Below are 23,420 nucleotides of genomic sequence, written 5' to 3'. Positions count from 1 at the left end.
AAATGTAAGTGTTAGTGCTGATTTTTAGAAACGGTGCAATGTCCTTTGCAAAGTACTGCTTCACTGTAAGTACAGTAAAAAATCCAACACGATTGAAGCCCTCCATTGGAGAGAGGTTTACATTGTGTTATGGGCGTAAATTTAAACACCCAACTACATGATTATCTGCATTACAGCAGTGCTAACTGACACACACAGACAAACAATCAGTGCTTCAATTGGATGAAAAGGTATGAAATCCATTGTTTCACTGTAAAAACCATGCCTTCGGTGTAAAAAATAATGCCTTTACTCTAGTCTAGTGTTAGTGTAAGCAATAACCTTACTCTTGTGTTAGAACAGTAGTACATTAGTACAACCGCACAAAGCAAGCTCTTACCAACATGTTACCTGGTGCTAAATCAAACACTGGGATGGTGGTGTTGTATTACACCAAAGCACATAAACACCAAGAGTAAGGGAAGGTGAATGTCTAAATAATAATTCTCTGAGACGAGGCCAATTGTTTAAATGTTAAAATCTCCTCCGTCCCTGACACTGAACATATGTTTTTTTCTTATTCTATTAGGTGACCATGGCAACCAAATTTAATCAATAAGCAGCACCTGTAGTGAAACCCTATACAAATAAAATATAACACAGCTAAATTGTCATTACTTCTCTTTTACAGGCTTTTCAACTTTTAAATTTTTTCTAAATGTCCATATCCATGACTAATGGAAAAACACAAACACTGAAATAGGAAGCAACTTTTTTTTTCCAAATTATATAACACCTTGACAGACTGTATTTCATAAATGTCATTATATGACAAGTTAATTCCTTTCCTTTCAAAGTGTTGATGAGACACCAAAGAGGCGGTGTAAGCGTCATGGGTTAGAGGTTTCTTATTAATGTTTTATAAAGTTTGTGGGTCAAACAATTATTGAAAATCTAGGTAAGTTTCTTGTAAACGTATTCCCTGAGTAATTTAATGTGATAAATTAATCTCATTCACTATTTTGTATTCTACTTCCTTTCCCAATTTTGTAAGCACTGTTGTGCTCTGTATAAATAAGCACCCCTTAGTAACTAATATTACTATCATGTACCTGTATATAAGGTTTGTTTGCATTGATATTGTTACTATGTTTATTTCAATGTAATTCATGGTGTATTCAATTACTACATCTATGATCTTAAACATACATGTACTTCACACTTTTCATCTGTCTGTTACTGGTAAATTATGTTAATTACTCTAAAGATTATGATTTATTCTGGAAAATCATGTCGCCACTGGTAGAATTGTGTTTGGTTAAAATTTGCTGAGAACTGGAATAAGTAGATTTTTTACATTAAAAAAATTATGTGTATATAATGGTGAAATGTGTTAATTACTGATAAGATAATGATCATCACTAAATTGTCTTAATTTCGATAAGATTATGTTTATACAGATGAAACATGTTTATGTTTATTACAAGTAAATAGTAACCTGGGATATTTTATATTATTGGTAGATACCTCGTATTTAGAGCCTGAACGTCATTAACTTAGTTAATGCCCTTCTCTCTCTCTGAGCAGATGATAGCTCAATATCTGATTATGATTTAGCTTATTACAAGAGAAAATAGACATTCAAATTTCTCAGTCAATTTTCCTCCTAAACAGTATTACCATAAGCGATATGAAGGGTTTAATATTTTGAGAACAATTTTCTGACAGGGTAAGTGCGATACAAGCAATTCATTTTGCTATGCATCAAAGAATCGTGTTCATTCACTTCCAAATCTGTTTTAATTCTCCATTTTGATTCTCATTTTGTCCAGGGAAAGTTTTTGATTTTATATTATTTTGCAGCTGAAATTCCTCATGCATTACCAGTTGTTCAGTTTTTGTATGCATCTGTTTTGTTTTTAAATCATTCCTCTTATGCTTTCAATTAATCTATGATTTTGCTTTTTTTCACTTCTCTTTTGCATGTTAACTAGAAGTTATGTTTCCATTCACTTGTTATTTTTTTCTATATACGTCTACTCATTATTTTCTTGATTTTCTCCATTAATGTGTCATCATTTCAGAGCTAACATTTATGTGATATCCATATCATATAACATAACAAATAAATACAAATAGAAGCAAGATATACTTCTTTTTTTAAAAGTATATAAAACACACTAGCATGTGGATCTGAAATGACTGATGCGCCAATCGGCTCACATTGAAACGTTGATTTGTATTAGACATAAAACCTTTTATTTTCATAATAATTTTCATAACAATTTTCTTTGTAGCATTGTAAATAAATAAGCAGGACATCATTTCAGAACTTCAACTTTTTATGATAATCATGTCATACAGGTTGTGAAGTAATACAAAGCAATAAGGGGGATGCCACAATGCGATCGGGAAAGGGAGTCAAGAGACTAAGCAATATAGATAGTGAGTAGCAGACTGGTCGAACAGTGGATTCTACGCACAAATCCGACATATTCAGATTTAAGAAAAATTGATAAATAGCAGACTCATAACGATAAAATTTATAGTTTAATCATTTTTTATTCATGATTGTATGTTTATGTACCTAAAGATTAATGGTAGTATGTGTGTATATTTAAGAAAATAGCAGGAATTCATCACATTTACCCAGGCACTTGCCTCACTTGGAAAAAGTGCTTATAAATTGTCTTACTTGCTTTTACAGGTTATCACATTGAGAAGTAGTAGGAGAATTCGGCTTGAAAGTGATATCTCAAATTAATGGTTAATTGAAGAAGAAAAGACAGGGTTTACGCATCAAGGTTAATTCATAAGATATTACTCTGGTAAAAGATAATGCAGCACTAGGCAGAATTGTAGATTATGTACTGTGCAGTTGAGTTTGATTTCTATAAGATATATGGTATACTTTGCAAAATGATTTAAAGAATTTATTATTAAACAGGGTTTTATTAATTTGCAAGTATCTAAGAGGAAATTGAATCGCCTTGAGCCATTTCTTTGTTTGATTTTTCTAACCTATGATTACTTTTTAGTTTTGTATACTATTATTGCATTCCAATTTCCTTTTTGGATAGGATCAGGTCAGAATATATTTTCATTTTTGTAATTTCAAGCATCCTATCATTTTATGATAGTATGTAATTCTTTGATTTGCAGTGGGACATAATATGATTTGGTCCTTATGAGCTGTGGAGTCTTTTAGGGTAGTTCACTTTTTCTAGGTATAGGCATAGTCAACTTCCCGCAATAGGCTTGTTATGACTTTAAAGACTATTTATTCAATTGTATGTTTGCTTATCTAGAATTCAGGATGCACCTGAAACTCTCTGTAGACGCTGTAGTATATTTTGTCAGTTCAAATAATATAATAATATAATAATAATAATATTCAGCTTTTATATAGCGCAAATCACAATAAGTCTCTAAGCACTTCCAAACTTGGATATTATTACCCCGGCTTTAGCTGTGCTGCCATTATAGCGCTCTAACATTTCAAGGAATAAATTCCTACCAGGTACCCATTTACTTCACCTATATATATATATATATATATATATATATATATATATATAATACATTTAGCCCTGTCAAGCTAAAGCATGGTGCTCTAGGAGTTTTCACAACAATAAGCATTAAAGGTACCTTGGAATTACAGCGAGCTTGCCACATCACAAAGACACACTGATCACACATATTTTGTGTCAGAAGTTGATTCTGAACGGTATGATACAATAATTCTATACCTTTACTTATAGAATTGTCACAACATCCATGTCCTCCCTACACAGACGCTTTGACGTTGTGTTGTATCTACTTTCGGAACTTGCCCGAGGGACAATATTACTAGTTCCAGATGAGAAGAATTTCATTATATTTGTATGGCTTACAGACAGTGTATCAGAATATTTTTTTTCAAAAAATGTAACACAATCATCTTTTGGTTCGTTTTGTTGTTGTCTGCATGTGTATGTGTTTTCAAATCTATTTACGAGTGTGTCTAAATAAATGCTGTACCAGATTATTTCTATATTTTGCATGAAATGTGTGTAGAGCCTTAACATGCATGGTCAGTACTAGATTGCATGGTAATGTAAACACTAAGTATTTCTATGGAAATGGATATTTGTTTGTCTTTGAATTATCTTTAAGATAAATGTAGCTGTCACAGCCACTGGGAACGTAACCATACCTTATTTGAGTGTTCGTAATAATAATCTTCTATTCATTAAAATGAAAATACTTATTGATATGTGCTCAAGGTTGTTGTTATTGTTGTTGTTGTAAGAACTAAAATATAAGAAGATTGCAATAATATTTTCAATCAATGTTGACATAAACGTGTAACCATACTGATATTTTAAAAAGAATTTGACTTCTTTAAGTATTGATTGTATTTGATTGTATTGTAAAAAAATAACAACATAAAGGCTGTGAAAAGAAGATTACGCTAATATTTTCAATCGATGTTTACTAAAACATTTACCATATACTGATCTTTTGAAGATGTTGACTTTTTAACATTGATTGTATTTTCATATAACGAAAGCAAACTAGAGGCTTACATTGATGAGATGTATAATTAATTATTCTAAATCAAGGGCATAAAGTTCTCTTGTAAAATGTTGTCATGAAATATTTGTATTTATAGAAATAGATTGGCAAATGCAATTCATTGAGGAATCTTTTTTAATGGTTAGAATGGTATCAGAAGATAATATTTTAAAGAAAATCCACTGGAGGTTATTTTTATAAAGTGAGATTATAGTCAAACCTTGATTGAGGAGTGAAAATTATCAAATGAAATTTGTTCATGCCTCCTATCTATGATAGTAAAGATATTCTGTAACTCATTGAAGCTGTGGTACAAGAAAAGTTCCAACTGATTTGAATTGCAAAAACAGCAAGAAGAAACTGAAGAGCCATATGATTTCATTGGGAAATTATTTTGTAGGTAATGAATTTACTGCCAATTTTTGTCTTGTTAAATGGACTTCAATGGAAAGTTGTGAACAGCAAAGTGAAGTTACAGAATTTTACTCTTACAAGAGATTCTTGAAATTTCTTTTGCATTTTTGCAGTATTTTGAATTAACTTTGTGCCCACAGAAAAATTCAATTTTCTCTTAATAATTTTAAATAGTACCTTTAACTAGTTTACTACAGTGTTTTTGCAAAAATGTTATATATTTTTTCACGAAGTACTACCATGTAGATGCTAATTCAGTAAAATATGAGAAAGGATAGTTTTGTATAAGTATGTAAAAAGTAAAAACATATGTAATTTAGCATGATCGTTTCAACATACTGGATATTCTATTTGACTTAGGGGTAACACTCATGTATGTTAGAGTGATGTTTTATCAACTGTAATAAAAACAATTTTGTCTGTTTAATAAAGTTGTGTCATCACATTGTATTTTTAATGTCTAGCATGATCCTACAATTTAGTATGAGCGAAGGGATGAAGTTTACAATTAAATCATACACAAAATTATTATTATTATCATTATTTTAGGGCAGCGTGGGTAGGGGTTGAGTGTCTGAATAATCATCATTTTTATCATCAAATGGCTAAAATAATAACACAATTGATATAAAAACTATCGCACATTTTCTACTCTAAGTCTAACGAACATGACGACAAATATGGTTTTCTCCATATTTAGAGGGAAGATTCCTGTCATCTGAAAGTTAAAATCATAATCTAAGATTAGTAATGGGTAGACCAGAAAGTGTAAGATCTTATTACTAATATACAATGTTTTTCACCACATTTAGTGGATTGCCTATACTTTCAAATGTTAACGCCTGGATACGTGGGCAAAGACAAGGGTTTCATTTTGTATTTAAAACGGAAAATTCGTTTAATCCCTGCTTTTTCTTCTTTATTGTAATATTTTTAGACATGAGAAAACGGTAAAAGGTGCATCGTTGGTGATATAATCATGATAATAGAGAATGCCCTCTAAAAATCGCTACAAATTTGTAAAGATTAGAGAGCTCTTACAGATACACATGTGTGATTGGTCCACAGTTCGTCACGTGGTTTTTTGGTTTAATTGTAACCTATATCTAGACATGAGTAACCGGTAAAGGTGCATCATCGGTGATATAATACGGAGTATCCGCTAATTCACTGGCACTCGACGGCATCCAGTACTCGGTATCCGGGAAAAACCCCATCTCAAAACTCTCGCTTTCGAAATCCTTTTCCTTATCGTGCGGTTCATTAAAATACCGTAGATCATTTTCATTAGTATCGGGTTCGAGGCTGTCGTTGGAGACACCGTGCATTTGTTCAAAGTAGTCGTTGATTATCGAAAGCGTGGTCGATGGCGGGATGTAGAGAGAGGAATCGTCGTGAATGTCGTATTCGTTGTCGAGTTTGGTCGACTGGAATGGATTTAAGCGATGGGCGAAACTCGGCTTGTTGTTTTCTGAGGGGTAAAATGTGGGATCGGATTAAATTGCTTAACAAAAAAACAAAAAATGCTAAATACTTGATCATGTGTGTATTATGAAATTCTTCCAGACAAAAGTAGACTTCCCAATTTCATGCAATTATCATTGTTCATTATGTTAAAGGTCTAAACTTTTCACATAAATCCATCAAAAGATAATTTCATGTTGAAGACTTGCATATTGAATAAAAGTGACAGTTTTGTCAAAAAATGTCTAAAAATATCACGTATAACCCTTCGTACACGAGTATTGCCACGGTTAGATGTTTCTTTATTTCGTCATGAGCTTTAGCATGTGAAGTATTTCAGGATTTGTGCAAAAACAAGTGCAGGAGGAGATGGTCGTTAATCATGAATAGTAGACTAGAAACGAATATACCAGAGAGGAAGTAAGCTGTCTTTCCTCATATCTTTAACGATTGTTCTCATTTTCATATTTCAGTCACCTATTTTCTAGTGGCTTTACAGTGACTGATGTTTATCAAGTTAATAAACTTTTGTTTGTGGTTGCATTAATATTCAATATGTTCCGATGATTCTTACCCAAATAATGTTGGCCGTATTTCCTTCCTCGATTACTCTGTCGGGAATATGTTTGCAGGGATCTGTAAGGTGACAAAGATCACAGTTAATGTCGTTCCTAAACATGTCTTGGTTAGTCGTCTTAATGTTTGAGAACATTCAATAATGGTTAATTGTCAGTATATGATTTATAACCTATACAATCTTTCGATCGGACGCTTGTTTGCCCTCGTTTCAAATCAAACGGCATTACCTTATTGTTTGCACCAGTCTCCTTTTCATTTAAAGTTTGAAAGTTGGCTTTCAGTAAGCACACAGGAAATTCAATTAATTTCTTGACTTTGACACCCCCCCCCAAAAAAAAAAAAAAAATTCTATTTTCACCTGTACATTTTCGTAATCAAATCTAATCTATGTCTTGAAATGCATGTAATTCGTCTTGAAATATAAGACAAAGACTTTACACTTCTTCAGATAGTACACATAATATTTAAAAAAAGAAGACATTAACATCGCAATGACATGGGTCACTCACCTTAGTGGCATTTGATCATCCTCCGGATAGGAGTTTCTTTCCCGCCATTTCCTGGCGATGCAACACCCAAAGATGACCAGGCAGAAGACTAAGAAGAAGATCATGGCAGCTATTGACGACAGTACTATCAGCACGACACTGTCGGACGAGGCTTGTCTTTCCCCCGTAGTCGTGGATGACGTGTTAGTCGTTGAAAACGACCTTGAGGTCCCTAACCTCGAAGTGATGACGGTTGGACCTTCAGCTGTTCCAGAAGGCGTGCTCGGGTCATCGTCTTCGTCCCTAGTGGTAGTTGATGTCTGCGACTTTGTTGTTTCTACTGGTGACGTGGACAATGATGGTGACGTCGACGATATCTTGACCGATGCTGTAGGGAATTCTGCGTGATCTGTAGTTTCATGTCCTGACATCAGAGTTGTAGCTGCATGTGTGACAGTGTCCTCGGTTGTCGTTTTGATGGATTGGGTGACCTGGGTTTCAGTCGGTTCATGTGATCGCGGAACGGTGGTAGAAGACGCATCACTTTGAGTACTAGTGGCTTCAGTTGTTGTATCCTTTGGATAGTCCGATCCTTCTGTAGATAGTGTAGTTGTATCACTTTGAGTACTAGTAGCTTCAGTTGTTGTAGCCTTTGGATAATCCGATCCTTCTGTAGATATTGTTGTTGTATCACTTTGAGTACTAGCGGCTTCATTTGTTGTACTTTGGTAATCTGGTCCTTCTTCCGTTGAGAGGGTCGTCTTGTAAGTTGAAGTGATACTTGGCGTGAAGCCATCGGTAGTAGGACTCCATTCCGATGTCGGCTGTGTTGTTTCTTCGAGGTCGAGTGTTGTGATTATGGTGGTTGAGGAAGTGGTTGACGCTACGGTTCCTTCGATCGTGACCTCGGTAATCATAACACCAGTCGTGTTATCTTCTGTGGAAGTCAAGGAATCGGATCCGGTAGATGTCATGGTATCTATTGATGAATGCGAGTCCCCTAAGGTGGTTGTAGTCATAGTTGGGAATGATTCAGAAGTGACAGACGTACTACTCGTTGCTTCTGTTACGCCAGTAGTCATGCTCGATTTATCCGTTGATAATTGTGTTTCATCAGTTGTTGATAACTCTGTGGTTTCACCTTGGACAGTTACTGTTTCTGTACTTTCTCCTTCCGTATCTTTGATGGTTTGAGTAGGTCCCAAAGTGGCAAGAGTCGTAGCAGATGTTTTAAGAGATGTAAGTTGGGTTGAAACCTCTCCAGTAACAACACTTGATTCTGTACTCAATTCTGCAACAGCTGTAATATCTGAGTTGCTCGTAGTAAACTCCTCAATATTAGACACCATGATAGTGATAACCTCTGTTACCGATACTGTCATTGGAACATCAGATTCCGTTGTAACATAATCAGTGATCATGGCAGTCACAAGCGGCTCGACATCTTCATTAGTTGTTGGTATATCAGTTGTAGAGGGTGCGGACATTGGTGTCCATGTTGGAGTTTCCATGTCTGTAGTCAAAGGAAGAGAAATGGTGATAATTTCGCTGACATCTAAAGGTGTGCCCGGTGAATCTGAACCGGGTTCTGTGTCTGTGGGCACATCTTGCGTGGTCCTAGAAGACATCGTTGCTGTCGCTGTATTTGCGGTGTAGACATCGCTCGTCGATTCATCAGTGATTGTCACATATGAAGTCCCAAGTGTTCCATCTGCTGACGATGTCATGCCCTCTGTGTTTCCATTCGTGAGCTCCTCTGTGGCAGGAGAATCGCTCAATGTCTGAAGGGCGGGAGTTGATATGAGGTACGTAGACATAGAGACCTTAACATCACGGGTCGTGACACCTTGTACTGTAATGTCTCTTTCTGTTGTTAAAGACTGGAAGGTAGGTTGGGTGCCTTCGGTATCCTGTGTTACAAGCGCCGTCGCAGAACTACCCTCATCTGTGGACATTTCGGACGGGGTAGTTGACATCAATGTTGAGGTCCACAGCGTAGATGATAACAGCGGTGATGGCGTGGTAGTGATAACTGCTTCTTGGAGACATCTGTCACCCGTAAATCCAGGTGTACATAGGCATGTGACATGAGCAACCCGTTTGCTTGTCGAGGGATTCGAAAAGCATGTACCTCCATTTCCGCACGTATCATTTGGTGCTTGGTCACAAGCAGGTTCTGTAAAATCGAAAGAAAAAAATTGTCATAGACTAATTATTCATTCCGATTTATGAATGCTTCTGCCACAAGAGCTTATTAACGAACTATTGCATCATCATGAACTCAATCCTTGAATTTTAATGACGAGGATGCCGTTTTCATGTTATAGACGTTCCCATGTCGGATAATCCTCTCGCAAGCTTGCGGGTCGTTATTAGTAAGCATTGTAGTAGAGGCATGCACGACACTGGAATGTTTTTGAGATATAAAACTTTCAGAGTATATCTCACGATTTCTAGAAAATGTATAAAGTCTTTACCTCCAAGGCACGTCGCTGGACTTTCATCGGATCCATCACTGCAGTCAGAGAACCCATCACACACGAAGATGCTGATGATGCACTCATTGGGCGTCGCACATTCCACAACAGAGAGTGGAAGATCCACCTCATCACAAACAAATGATACTAGATAAACAGACAATAAGCATGAAATCGAGAAAGTTAGCTTGTTAGAATTAAGAGTTTGAAAGAGTTTGTTTGCTCACGTTACATAAGATTGATTGCGATAAAGTATTACTATATGCCCTAAAGGTCGACTAGCATTTTGATACACAGTAATGAGAAGATCACATTTGAGAATGGCTTCAAATTTATAAAGTAACTAAAATGCATCGATAACTGCATTTTAATAGGAGAACCTTGGCAAATTTCATTGATTTTGTTTTAATTGAATGGCTTTTTGAGAATGATTCTTTCCCCAAACGATGAACAGGGTCTCACGTTTGTGTTGACTGTTTCCTACAATGCAATTTAATATCTTATTATCATGTTGAAAGAATAATACAAAATAGATATGTAATGGCATTTTATTGATCACATACGTTTATTCGGAGTTCTTGTATCTTGGAGGGTTGTTGTAGAAAGCAACGTAGTACTAATGAGTGTGGTCGACGTAACCGTGGCCACTGTGGTCGATGACGATGAGACCTCTCCTGTAGGCTCTAGGGATACATCAGTAGTCGTGGTGCTGGTCACATCATCAGTGAAACCATCTGAGGATGTCGATGGCTCATCCGAGGCAGTGGTTGACACGTCTTCCTCCGCATCTGATGTCGAAACCGATGGTGACGTTGATACGGATGGCGATGTCAAAGATATTACCGTGATCCTGGAAGGGTTAGAGTTTGTAGTTGGTACTTGAGGTTGCCCGACATCAGTTGTTTGGGAGATCGTTGTTATCATTGATGTTGATGGTGTCGTTGATGTTGATAATGACGCTGTGGTTGTAGGTGCAGTTGTGGCAGCTGTACTGGTGATGTCTTGTAAATCTGGAGATTCAGTAACATCAGATGGAGAACGGGTAGAAACGGTAGTAATAGAACCATCATCAAAAGGTGTCGTAGTTCTTTTTCTGTCCGTGAAAGCAAGAGTAGTTTCAGTCACCGTTCCCATTCTTCCCGACGGTAGCTGTTGTAATGTTGACGAAGATGAAGACAACGGTGTATTCACTCCATCAGTCGCGGTAGACAAAATATCAGAACTTGTGGTCATAGCTGCGGTCGTTTCAAGTGTTGTGGTAGATGGGTCAAGAGTTGTAGTGGGTGGTTCAGTAGTTGTAGGTGCTAGTACCTCACAGTACTCGCCCGTGTACCCTGATGTACACTTGCAGCTGTGGTATGCCACACGACTGGTGGTACGAGGATGGGACACGCAGGAACCGTTGTTCAAACACGTCTCGCCAACTTGCTCGTCGCAACTAGGAACTATGAGGACAGAGAGAGAGATAGAGAGAGGGAGACGGGTCATTCGAAATATCATAATCAGGAGATATAGTTAAAACAATATTATGGAAAAATTCTGGAAATTCATCTTTCAGATAGGTGAAGCTGCCAATTGGTTATGGTTAGGAATAGTGTTGGATCCGACATATATGTTACGTATTTGGTCAGTGTTAGAAATTAACCTTAAAGGAATTTTATTCTTCTTTTTCGGAGCAAATGAGATTGAAATTTCATGGGAGCCTATTTCAATATCTTAATGAATTATTTTAGTAACAACGGCATTTTTTCTTTCGTTGACAGCTGTAATTATCACAAATCGAGTGTATACTGATTGATATAAATATATCCGACCGATTGGCATTCAGAATTCAGACGAGAGTCACTCAAACAAGACATCCTCACAGGAGCATCTGCTATTGGTTTATTTGGGTGGTTCCGTTTGCATATAAACGCCAATTAAAAAGTGAAAACAAAATGGTTGTATTCAAACTTAAATGGAAACGAATGATGAAATCTTACTTCCTCGACACGTCGCGTTGCTCTCATCCGATTGGTCGGGGCAGTCTGGTATGACGTCACACACAAAAGAAGCGAGGAAACAATCGTTTGGGGACGACGCGCATTGGACGAGTTTTACCACAGATGATATGGACGAGTTACATGGCAAGGAGCCTTGTGATATTTCAAAATAAAATAAAAAGAGGTTATTCAAAACAAAAGTTATATAAATTTTGAATATTGTCCAAAAATTCATCCCTCAAAATATTTGTTTCATAGCAGTTTAAATACAAGCCCTATGCTTATGCATAATGCTACTTTTACTTACTGCCCCTTATGCGTCCCAGCTGGCATGCAGATTGAAATAATGAAATGCAGTAACGAAGGTTTTATTCTTAACTCCAGAACATGCGATCTATAAAATATGCAACTATTTGTACTTTTGATTAATATACATTACCAATTCCCGAGCGTACAAAACAAAGAAATTTTTTGTTTTTCTTTTCTTTCAGTATTAGATTTCAGTAAAGATTCTCCACAATTTTCTTTCTCTCTTTCTCTCTTTTTCTCTCTCTGCCTCTCTCTCCCCCCTCTCTCTCTGTTTCTCTTTCTCTCTCTGTCTCTCTCTCTCTGTCTCTCAATATCTCTCTCTGTCTCTCTGTCTCCCTCTCTCTCTCTCTCTCCCTCTCTCTCTCTCGCTCTCTCTCTCTATCTGTCTCTCGCCTCCCTCCATCTTTCTCTCTCTTTATTGCTTCCATGTTGAATCTTGCTCTCGTGCCTTTTTCTCTCTTGACAGGTTCCCAAACAATGCCTAAAAACATCGAAGGTTCTCATATTTGCAACTTCTCTAGAATACATATTTCACGCCTATAGTGACTATACAGCTCCTGATAACACCAGATCGAACCAGATAGAAAAAGTGGAGGCTTTGAACATTGAACCAAAAAGCATTCGAAATAAGCAGTCAGTTTGTTACGCATTATTTATTGCGGTCGTGGATTAAAATGATTATCACATTTGTTTGAGTACATGCACTTGGAAAAGATTCTTGAAGCATTTGTAAAGGCATGTCAACAATACTAGCCGAGCTCGTCACTGCGATATTGTTTACCTAGCACCATATGTTGCTGCCTGCTTAGATCGCGACGCCCAAAATAAACGTGAAGAAAAGTCAATATATTCGACATGAGTAGCATGTTGATGAGCAGTCGCATCAAAATTGGCATATTAGTCGATTGATCATGAGAAATTTGAAATTGCCGTGAATGTGTTCCAATTTGCTTTGGGCTTTTCAAGCGACTGGAAAATAGTAATTGTAAATGTATATATTTATGTTGACAGCCAGAAGGGCGTAAACTCGTTTAGTTCTCAGCAGATCTGTTAAAACCCTTTTTTGGCTCTCATAAAAAAATTAGCTATCACGTTCCGTACAGAGGCTAGATTACGAAATTCATCATCACTTCTCAGAAAACTATACAAACGCCAATTTTATATTGTGCTGATATTATGTCAGACATGGACATTTTGTCATGCTCCTTGTTTTCTGGGAAGGAACAGGTCGATATTATTCTTTCTTTTGAACAAACTGAATAAGCTAAAATAGATTGATAACAAGTTAAATTCATTTAGGTAACACATAAAATAAATTAGAATTGAATGAAAATCATTGTTGTGCAGCAATGCAATCCATTTAAAACTTCTACTCACTTCGTTTTCTAACAGTAAGCTCTCTTTCCTTTGATGAAAACGCTCCTGATCCAAACAACACAAACGTTACTGAAGTTAACAAGATGGCGACGAGTAGCAAAAGGACGTAAAATCTCATGTAGCGGTGGCAAGACATACGAATGTACGTAGCAGAACTCCTCGACGATAACTCCATAAGGAGTTCAAGTCATTATGGAATTCGTTTCGTTGTTCCTTTTAATTTCCAGTCGTAAATTCCATCATTACAAAACAACATTTCTCCGTTGATTGACTTTATAGAGAAAATCCATACGAAAATCTTGGTATTGATAATGCAAACGTTTTTACTTTCAATTGATTTTCGTAAATCATTCACCTCGTCGGAAATCTGTATTTTCTTCAAGAACAATTCTTTCATTCGACTAGTAAGATTATCTGCATGATCTATGGCTATTAGAAGAGCTGATCCAATTAACTTCGAAGACTGTATTCACTTTATCGATATAGATGTTGTCCAGTGCTATTAAACACGATCGAATTTCTACCACTGTTAATCACTATCAATTATGAACGTAATTTAGCACATATAATTACCGCTCTTTCACACTGTTTTTTCAGAGAGGAGCATCGGAAAGGTCTAAAGCAACCCAGTCCATTTTGGCAATCACTACAACAAACGTGACAGGCATTAAGATCCCCTCAAAAATCTTGTGAATCTCGGAATGCAATGTGACGACGTTTCACCTTTTTTGTTATCAGTTTGCCGAACATGTCAATTGTAACAATGAAACGTAGAATATATAAACCTGTAACAAAGTTTGATCCTGGAGAAGCTTAATCAAAAGTAAACGTTCGCGAATAACCAAAAAAAATGAAGAATGAAATCGTAAACCAAACATGGATTTATGAGTACATTTCGAGTGCTAATGGTGTGCGTTCTCGTGATGTAATGGTGTCTTTTCTTTAGAAATATTGCATATATGCTCGCTTTCTCCTGATTTGCTCATTTCCATAATTAAAAAAAGGGTGTGTTGTTGATCGATCGCCTGCAATCTGTTCTCGTTATTTGCTTTTCCCGCGAACCAAGATAATAACTTTCGGATCACTCCTATTTACTTTTTTTTTTTAAATGCTAGACCCATTTTCTACGTCACCTCTCCACAATTTTGTCTTTCTATCTCTCCTCTCTTTTCCTCTCTTTCTCTCTTTTTCTTTCTCTTTTTCTCTCTCTGCCTCTCTCTGTCTCTCTCTGTCTCTCAATATATCTCTCTCTGTCTCTCTGTCTCCCTCTCTCTCTCTCGCTCTCTCTCTCTATCTGTCTCTCCCTCCCTCTATCTTTCTCCCTCTTTATTTCTTCCATTTTGGATCTTGCTCTCTTGCCTTCTTCTCTCTTGACAGGTTCCCAAACAAAACATAAAAATATCAAAGGTTCTCATATTTGCAACTTCTCTAGCATACGAACGAAACACAGCTCCTGATAACACCAGAGCGAACATGACCACATAAATCACAAGCACAAGAAACCAATTCATGAAAATTTAAATACTCATGTTATAATTTGACAAACATGTACTATCAAAATCTGAATTAGACAATAATTCCACGTGCCATGGGTTTATCGATGAATGTGTATCAGTGGCGGATCCATGGGGCGGCAAAGAGGGGGGGGGGGGAGAAGATGGTGAAGAAAAGGATAGCTTGGGCTGATGGCCTTTTGAGCTTTAATAATTTGGAAGTGTGCCCTCCACCCCCCCCCCCCCTCCTATCCCGCCGGAGAATCCTGGATCTACCACTGTATTCCATATCAATTCGGTAAACCCGACATCACTATTAGTGATCGATAATGAGGATAACATAGGCCTAAAATAACTTAAATTCTCATATAGACATACGGTCATATTGAAGTTCATTTACATCAAATAATTAAGATTCTTACAAGCTGTAGAGTGGTAAAGCATTATGGGTAGATAACGTTATTTAAGTATAAGCACGTACAGAAAATAGCAAGGTATATATTTCGAGAGAAGTGTAGATATGACAGACAATATTAAAAATAGATAATTTAAATGAGAAAAGACTAAATAAATGTAACAAAGTTTGTACAACATCATACCATGGAGATCTCCATGATCATACTCTTCTGAAAAGAAGTGATATGAATTTTGATTATTCAGTAAAATTATTATCAAGTTTTAAAAATGTACAAGGAGAACAAGCCTCCGATTCCGGGCTCCGAGTAAGGAAGAAAAGAAGGGGAATACGAAGAAGGAGAAGAAGAAGAAGCAGTAGCAGTAGTAATCGTAGTAGTAGTAGTAGTAGTAGTAGTAGGAGTAGTAGTGGTAGTAGTAGTAGTAGTAGTACATTGTAGTAGTAATAGTGGTGGTGATAGTATTATAAGTTGTAGTAGTAGTGGTAGTAGTAGTAGTAGTAGTATTAGTTGTAGTAGTAGTAGTAGTAGTAGTAGCAGTAGTAGTGGTATTAGTAGCAGTAGAGGTAGTAGTAGTAATGGTGGTAGTAGTAGTAGTAGTAAAAGAGCAAGAGGAAGGGGAGGTAGAAAAAGAACATACATGTATATACGCATTGTCAAACTCAGCTGCAAAATTTTGGGTAAAATCAGATATTCAACCTCAAAGGAGAGGACCAGCAAAAGGAGTAAACGGTATATGCCCTCTATGTTTGAATGCTCGGGGGAAAAAAAATCAATAAACTTGCAAAGTTATTGGTACAAGCAATGTGGGAGCCAACGTTGGTGGCGAATGCCGCGCATCGAAGGATGGTGCTGGGGTATACCCTCCCCACTCCCCCTCCGCCTGTTTGAATGCTTGGAAAGAAGAAAAATCTGGAAATCTAGCAGTAGGTCTCCACATATAGCTATAGGCTACATGGGAAGGATTTACTGATTATTTTGGATAAGCCCTTAATGTATGCTGCATGGTTTTGTGACCTTTATTTTTTATCATAATTATTTGTAGGTTCTTTGCGATTCAGAGTAGTTTAAGTTTTCTTCTTCTCATTTTTTTTTTTAATTAGGTGATATAGAAGTGAAAAGTGAAAAGAAAATTAAGGAACATTTTTTCTTCTTTATTAGGCTAATTGACACCATTCATACTATGGACGATCATTGGTGCAGCATTTTTGGTTTGGTTTAAATACAAAAGTTTCCCATATGGGTGTCTGCAAATGCTTGGCATGAAGTTTGCAATGGAGATGGAAATGAAATTTAATTTTGCCTTTTACTTTTATGTTCCCACTTTGAGAAATTGGCCTATATATACTTACTGTACAATAAACAAAATGTTTTTTTTTTAATGTAAATATTACCTTAAAATGGCAACTATAACTTCATTTTATTTCATTTCATTTCATTTCGTTCATAATTTACTCTGAAGTTCCTAAATGTGCACGGGGCTTTATCTTTAAGGCACAAATGATGGTTTTTCATAATCGAAGAGGGCATAGTCAATTCTGTACATATCCCAAAGCGCCTGTACTTTTTCTTTGGAGAAACTATCAAAAAAATTACTTATATTCAACGAAGCACTGTTTGTTGGGTGACTATTTGTAGAACTCGGGTAAGTTAGATTAAGAGTAAAGTTTGAATTTTGCAAGACGTAGTTTGCCTCCTTTTCAATGTTTTCAAGCTTTCCAATGAAATCATACTTGATCTTACAGGGAGAGCAGAGCTTATAGCTCTCCTTCCAGTGCTCGTCAAACTGAGGGCGCTCTGCAGGATCGACCAAGTAATCTGTGAACTCTGCCCAGGTGATGTTTTCACCGGTGATTAGATCTCGCGGAGTGGCTCCAGGACGGTACTTCCTCATAATCCTTCGAGCGACCTGCTTCAGGTATTCCGGTGCTAGACGGAACACGTTAAGATCCTTGTACTTGTTCTTGTATGCTGATATGATCCTCGTGAAGGGTTCCCGAACGAACATGACCTTCCGGTAGTTCTTTAGCCGGTAGAACTGGTCGGCCTTGGACAACGAGCCGAAGTGAGTCAAACCATTCCGTGAGTGTGCCTCTCTAGAAGTGATACCGTCGATCATTTTCCTTTTGCCAGCGAGAACCATGAGGATGCGCTTCCAGTTGCTGCATCCAACCTTTGGAATATAACAGAACAGCAGTTTCTGGCTGTCCACCACAAACAAGTGCCGCAGGGTGTCTTTGTACAGCAAGTTCTGGTACTTGAGGTAAACAGACTTTCCGCAGGAATTTTCCAACCTTAGCTTCCGCTTCTTCTGAGAGTGCGTGATGTTGGTCAATGCTTCCAGTCGCTTCCTTTCCTCGACCCGAGCAATTTCCTTGTTGTTCCTTGTTTCTATCCGCAGTGCTTCTCTCAGCTCCTTTTCTGCTGCTCTCGCTAAAGTCTTGTTCTCTCTCTCCTGTCTCCGAAGCTCTTTCTCCTCTGGTGTAAGAATTTTGAAAGTTTGGTTCATCCCAATCGCTTGTGGTTCATCGCCAAGTCCGTACCCTCCGATCCTAGTTTGTTCTCCTATAATCCGTCTGGTTGTCATTTCAAAGGGAATATCCACATCTTCAACGAACTCTCCACATGCGTCACAACCAAAAATTTCTTGAGTTCTTTCATCATCCTGTTCTTCTGCGCCGTTTCCTCCTTCATCAGTATTTTCAAACAGTTTGTCGTTAAGTTCGCCTTCATCTTCTTTTATATTCATATTTTGTGTTCCTTCTACGTCTGTCTCGACTACCTCTTTAACCTTTTCCTGAAATGATAGAAATTAGTGCAGTGATAAGGCTAATAAGGAATAATAGCAAGTACATGTATACTATTACTACATGATGAAAAGAATAAGTCTTGTGATTAAGACAATGATAATTATAATAATCATTAAATGTTCATGATCATGATAATAATAATAATAATGATAACAATGATAATAATAATAATATTAATAGTAATGATACTAACATCCACTATAATATTACTGCTGTTACTGTTACTAATAACGATAGCTGAGCATTCCTTGAAACAGCTATATGCGCATCGTAAATAAAATGCAACTATCAATATCACTTATTATCATTTTTATTTTCACTTTTATTATATTAAAATTATCATTATCAACATTATTATCAGTAATAACATTTGTATGATTACCTATTACTACTACTGCTGTAAATATAGTCTTCTAATCTTCTTCTTGTTATCATTATTAATATTATTATTTTCATTATTATTGTTGTTGTTGATATTATTATTGTAATTATTAATACTAGTATTAGTAGTGGTAGTAAAAGTAGTAGTAGTAGTACTATTATTGTTATTATTTTTTATTATTCTAATTATTCTAATTACTCTCTTACCAGTATTTCCTGAGGTTTTATGTGCGTGAGATCGCCTTCACTTCTGGTCATTACAACCCCCATTTGCTTATCATCTCTCTCATCTGAGGTAAAAGAAGATCAGAGAAAGATGTAGGTAATACAAAGTTTTGGTAAATTTTGAAAACTGGGTGGATGGTGATTCTTTACAATTTTGATATATTTGGATGCTCCTGTGGATATATTATAAGCACTAGAAAATTTGACCCCTAAAACACTTCTGCTTTTGAGAAAAATTAAATATAAAAATTTACCGGTGCTCCCGGTAAATTTTGATAAATTTCAAATAGCGCCTACGACCGTATAATGGTAGCTGCTACCATGAAAATCTCAGAATATGTAGTTGTGATATATAATTTCCAAACGGTAATAGCTAATTAATCGATTTTAGTCAAGAAACATTGTTTTATAGCTTAATTAATAGCTTGACCTTGAGAGGGAGCTATACAACATAAAGAGTTTATTATTTACAATTTCATAACAGTAGACTCGATTTCAACCGCGACAACGATCACTGAATATTGAAGGATCGCGTAATTATGCTTCTAATATGTTCATTTGAACCAAATTCATGACTCCATACCAAAACTTTGTATTACCTTTAAGAATAAGTGAACTTGTAAACAAGGGCGGATCAGGGACTTTGTAAAAGAGGGGAATGGGTGGGGCAATATTTATTTTAAAAATCTGACAAGAAAAAAGTCACCACCACAAAGGGGAGGGGGGGGGGTCAACATCCTTAAATGTTTGTACGGTATTTCACTTTGGTTTGAAAAAGGGGAGGGTAGACGGGCCGGATGGGTCCCCTCCAACCCGCTTAATATTCAAGCTCCTTGAGTCTTAGATAAATTGGTAAAAATTGTAATAATTTATGGTCACATAATACATTTTTCTGTTCAGACTTGTCAGTTACTCAGAACATAGACTACAGGAGGACGTGCCCCCTCCCCCCCCCCCCCCGGCCCAGAAAAAGAGGGAATTGAGGAGAAAAGTAAGAAAGAAAAAAAAAGGAGCATGGGCTGATGACCTTCTGTTTTGCCTTCTTATGTCAAAGTATATGATATATATTATGTATGTAAATTTATTTTGATTATTGGTACGTTTGTAAATTGTGAGCAAAACAAAATTTCCAATATTGGACAATAAATTGAAAAAAATAAATGGTTGTGTGCTCCCACCCCTATCAGCTACCAGAGTATCCTGGATCTGCCATCCAGCGAAACACTTCATGGTGCTTCATGTTGACTAACCCAGAGTGTACATGGAGGCTTGACTAAAGCTGACAAGTAAACTGAATCTATTTCGTATATAAAGTTCAGAAACGAGTGAATCTGTGATGTGCAAGACAAACATGATAGTATATTTTTGATAAGGGCCATGCACTCACACAATAACTCCTCTCCTAGCTAACAAGAGGGAGAGAAAGAAGAAGGAAGAGAAGATGATGAAGAAGAAGAAGAAGAAGAAGAAGGAGAAGAAGAGGAAACTAATTTTATATTTTCCACGGGGATGTCAATAGAGCATAAAACATTGAAATTAAATAATAATAATAAACCAACTATCTACACATAATCAATACGCAAATTGCATGAATATATTCAAATATGGGCGTTAATGAACAGTTAAAAAATGGTGGCGAGAAAGCTACCCATGTATAAATAGCAGTTTATCACACAAAATTATGTGAACTGAGTTCTAATCCAGTCCTTCAGTCAGTAAAAGTCCTCACTTTCAGAATTCTTTGCCGAAAACGTTTCCATTTTAATTGTCCAAAGTTCTGTCCATTTCAATCAATACAAATAGTTTGTATTAAAGTAGTTTGATTGCTTACCATTTCCTCCGAGAGACATCACGGCGTAGAGGACTAGGAAGGCTGTGATGACCATTGCTGCTAGAGTCCAGAGACGCTTGCATCGTGTGGTGCACATCCTGAGAAATGGGACGGGCATGGTGTCGAATCCTTTATGATCTGTACAGTCCCTGTAAGAAGTCAAATGAAACTAATTTGTTATATCATTTTCAGTTGTTGTAACCGGTGGTGTAGCAAAGGATTCGGAGCCAATGAAGGGGACGTTACGGCCTTCTGTATGTTTCAATTCAATTCAATTCAATTCAATTCAATCAAGGTTTATTAAAGACATGAATAGCAGTCATAGACTGAATTGTACAGACTGCTACATCATTTCACAGTGCAGGTAAAATACAATGCAAGTATAAGATAATAACATGAGATCAGGAAAAATGGAATTAAATATAATGTGTACAAGCATAATTTAACATTTTGATAGGTAGTTAAATGTATATATTTAAAATGACTGTTTGTGGATGAAATGCAAGGGAACGGCCGGACCCCTGTGTATAAAGGGATTCTTGGGACCATCATGTCGGCCGGAGCGCCGTGGTTTATTGGTCAATGCTCTTGACACTCAAGAAGGTCCCCGATTCAATCCTCGCTAAGTGCTAATTACGTCCTTGGTCAAGGTGTTTCACCCGCATTTGTCCCCTTGTCCCTTTCGACCCAAGGTGTATTTGGCCCAGCTATATAGGGTAATAATTGCAGGGCCCACAGGAAGAGGAGCAGACCCTATTAGTATATCGACTGCGGTTACCTGGGGATATAATGGAAAGGTCATTCATCATTGCATGCTCTTTGACATCTGGGTTTTCTTTCTTTACACCGTCTCTGTTTCTCCTTTTGTCTCTCGACGGACACAAACAAACACTCCCCACATATACACACGCACAAGAACACCCCACAAACTCTTCCCCTCTCTCATTCTTTTTCCCCCTTCGATTTGGCCATTCGCTATACGCGTCGATCTGGTTGCCACTATTCATTAAAAAAAACAAAAAACTTTAATAATATCACTTGACACTTCAGTCCCTCTTTTTGGAACAATAAAGTTGGAAAACTTCAGCAAGAAAGAATTGACTATTCTGAAGACTCCAACACATTGTGCAAATATTCATCAATCAACTATACAGTCTTCTTTTTGCTTTCTTTATAGCCATCTCTATTTCCTTCCAAGAAATTTGACGATTGTTAATGTCCACATTTTAAATCGAGATTGCTTTTTATTGACAAACATTTTTCATTACATGTACTTACCTCCCTCCTCAATACAATCGTTCACATTTAGTTTGATTGAAATAAAGTACTACCATTTAAAAATTGTTCATCATAACTTATTCTTAGACTAACACATATCTCTTCCGGCAGTTCCTGTTAAAAAAACGGATTTCTGCACTTTTGTTAACATGTTTTAAATTAAAATAAATTCACTTAGGCCTATATATTAAACAGTACTTGATGTTGAGGTCATCGAAAAAACACGACAGTGATAAAGATTACTTACCACGTCAGCACTTTCACCAAAATATGTGCCTTACCAAAGTTTTACTTCTACACTCGGTGAAACGACAGATGCTCATTCATGTCTATCATTCAATAACTTTATGGCGACATTCGAAAAGAGCGCGAATTTGAACGTCACTTTTAAGATCGTATCGATGTTACTTTCAGGTCCAAATCGTCTGATGTTACTGCATGTACATTGATATTTTGTGAAATGTATAAGTGCAGGTCGAATGTCTTCCAGAAGGAACGTTCACATCAACGAAATGTAGTCAGATCAATAACCGGTTCGACTCTCAAGGTTCGACAATGGCCCGCTTACGTAATGTGTCAAATAACAGCATAGTTGAAATATTGATCTAAAGATTATAAGGCGAAGCAAAGGCCCTATGGCAGCCAATGTTAAACCATGGACATACCATGGTTAAACTGAGATGAGATGAGAGAAAGAGTGAGAGAGAAAGAGAGAGAGAGAGAGGGGGGAAGAAAGGACGATACAAAACAGAAAGAGAGAGGGAGAGTAAGAGAGAGACAGATAGAGACAGAGAGAGACAGACACACAGAGAGCGCGCGAAATAAAGAACAGATTTTAAAAAATTAAGAAATATATATATATAGAGAGAGAGAGAGAGAGAGAGAGAGAGAGAGAGAAAGAGAGAGAGAGAGAGAGAGAGAGAGAGAGAAGGGGCTAGGGAGGGAGGGAGAGGGAGAGATGAAAAAAACATAAACACAAATTTAAAATTCAAATGGAGGAAGCAAGAAAAAAAAATAGAGGAGCAGAATGGAAGATGCTAAGAAAAGCAAACGAGCATTGAAAAAGATGACTGAAAGAGAAAATAAAAAAAAAGGGAAATTTTACAGAAATAATAGCTGAGGACAGAGCATGGGAAACAGTAATACTAATAGCTAGATGACTTTGGAGGGAGACTGATTGAGAAGATAGAGAAAAAAACGAGAGAGCTAGATAAAGAGAAAGGGGGCACATACTAATTATGAGATGGGGTTAGAGAGAGACAGACATCGATCAATATTGATGAAGAGAGATATGAAGAAGGATGACAAGGGAAGGGATCGAGAGAGATATCTGTATAATGATAAGGGGGGGGGGGGGGGGGTG

General features: G+C 36.8%; 2 protein-coding genes across 2 annotated transcripts; both read right to left on the bottom strand.

Moving 5' to 3' along the window:
- Nucleotides 1–6,056: 6,056 nt before the first annotated feature.
- On the bottom strand, nt 6,057–9,436 carry LOC115918666 (mucin-5AC-like). The gene is made up of 3 exons (XM_030986404.1): nt 7,503–9,436; nt 6,989–7,050; nt 6,057–6,421 (listed from the first exon to the last, which is right to left on the bottom strand). Exons 1-3 carry the CDS (start codon nt 9,434–9,436, stop codon nt 6,057–6,059), a joined length of 2,361 nt encoding a protein of 786 aa, XP_030842264.1.
- A 7,255-nt stretch (nt 9,437–16,691) lies between these two features.
- LOC115917960 (carbohydrate sulfotransferase 11-like) lies at nt 16,692–22,595 on the bottom strand. Its single transcript, XM_030985370.1, has 4 exons — nt 22,305–22,595; nt 20,780–20,928; nt 18,931–19,013; nt 16,692–18,329 (listed from the first exon to the last, which is right to left on the bottom strand). The coding sequence occupies exons 2-4, from the start codon at nt 20,895–20,897 to the stop codon at nt 17,022–17,024; spliced, it is 1,509 nt and encodes a 502-aa protein (XP_030841230.1). The 5' UTR covers nt 20,898–20,928; nt 22,305–22,595; the 3' UTR covers nt 16,692–17,021.
- Nucleotides 22,596–23,420: the final 825 nt, after the last annotated feature.

This window comes from Strongylocentrotus purpuratus, unplaced genomic scaffold, assembly GCF_000002235.5.
Source record: "Strongylocentrotus purpuratus isolate Spur 01 unplaced genomic scaffold, Spur_5.0 spur5_scaffold_15, whole genome shotgun sequence".
Taxonomy (NCBI): domain Eukaryota; kingdom Metazoa; phylum Echinodermata; class Echinoidea; order Camarodonta; family Strongylocentrotidae; genus Strongylocentrotus; species Strongylocentrotus purpuratus.
The sequence above is the reverse complement of the archived record's forward strand: the minus strand, read 5'-3'. Positions and strand labels throughout refer to the sequence as shown.

Bases quoted from the DNA above. Each gene is read 5' to 3' on its own strand.
- LOC115918666 (XM_030986404.1), bottom strand. From the start codon at position 9,436: ATGTCCACAGATGAGGGTAGTTCTGCGACGGCGCTTGTAACACAGGAT. The intron at 7,051-7,502 runs GTGAGTGACCCA...GTCACCTTACAG, and splicing joins GATGATCAAATGCCACTAAG to ATCCCTGCAAACATATTCCC. The intron at 6,422-6,988 runs GTAAGAATCATC...TTTACCCCTCAG, and splicing joins ATACGGCCAACATTATTTGG to AAAACAACAAGCCGAGTTTC.
- LOC115917960 (XM_030985370.1), bottom strand. From the start codon at position 20,897: ATGCCCGTCCCATTTCTCAGGATGTGCACCACACGATGCAAGCGTCTC. The intron at 19,014-20,779 runs GTAAGCAATCAA...CTTTTACCTCAG, and splicing joins GATGTCTCTCGGAGGAAATG to ATGAGAGAGATGATAAGCAA. The intron at 18,330-18,930 runs GTAAGAGAGTAA...CTATCATTTCAG, and splicing joins TAAAACCTCAGGAAATACTG to GAAAAGGTTAAAGAGGTAGT.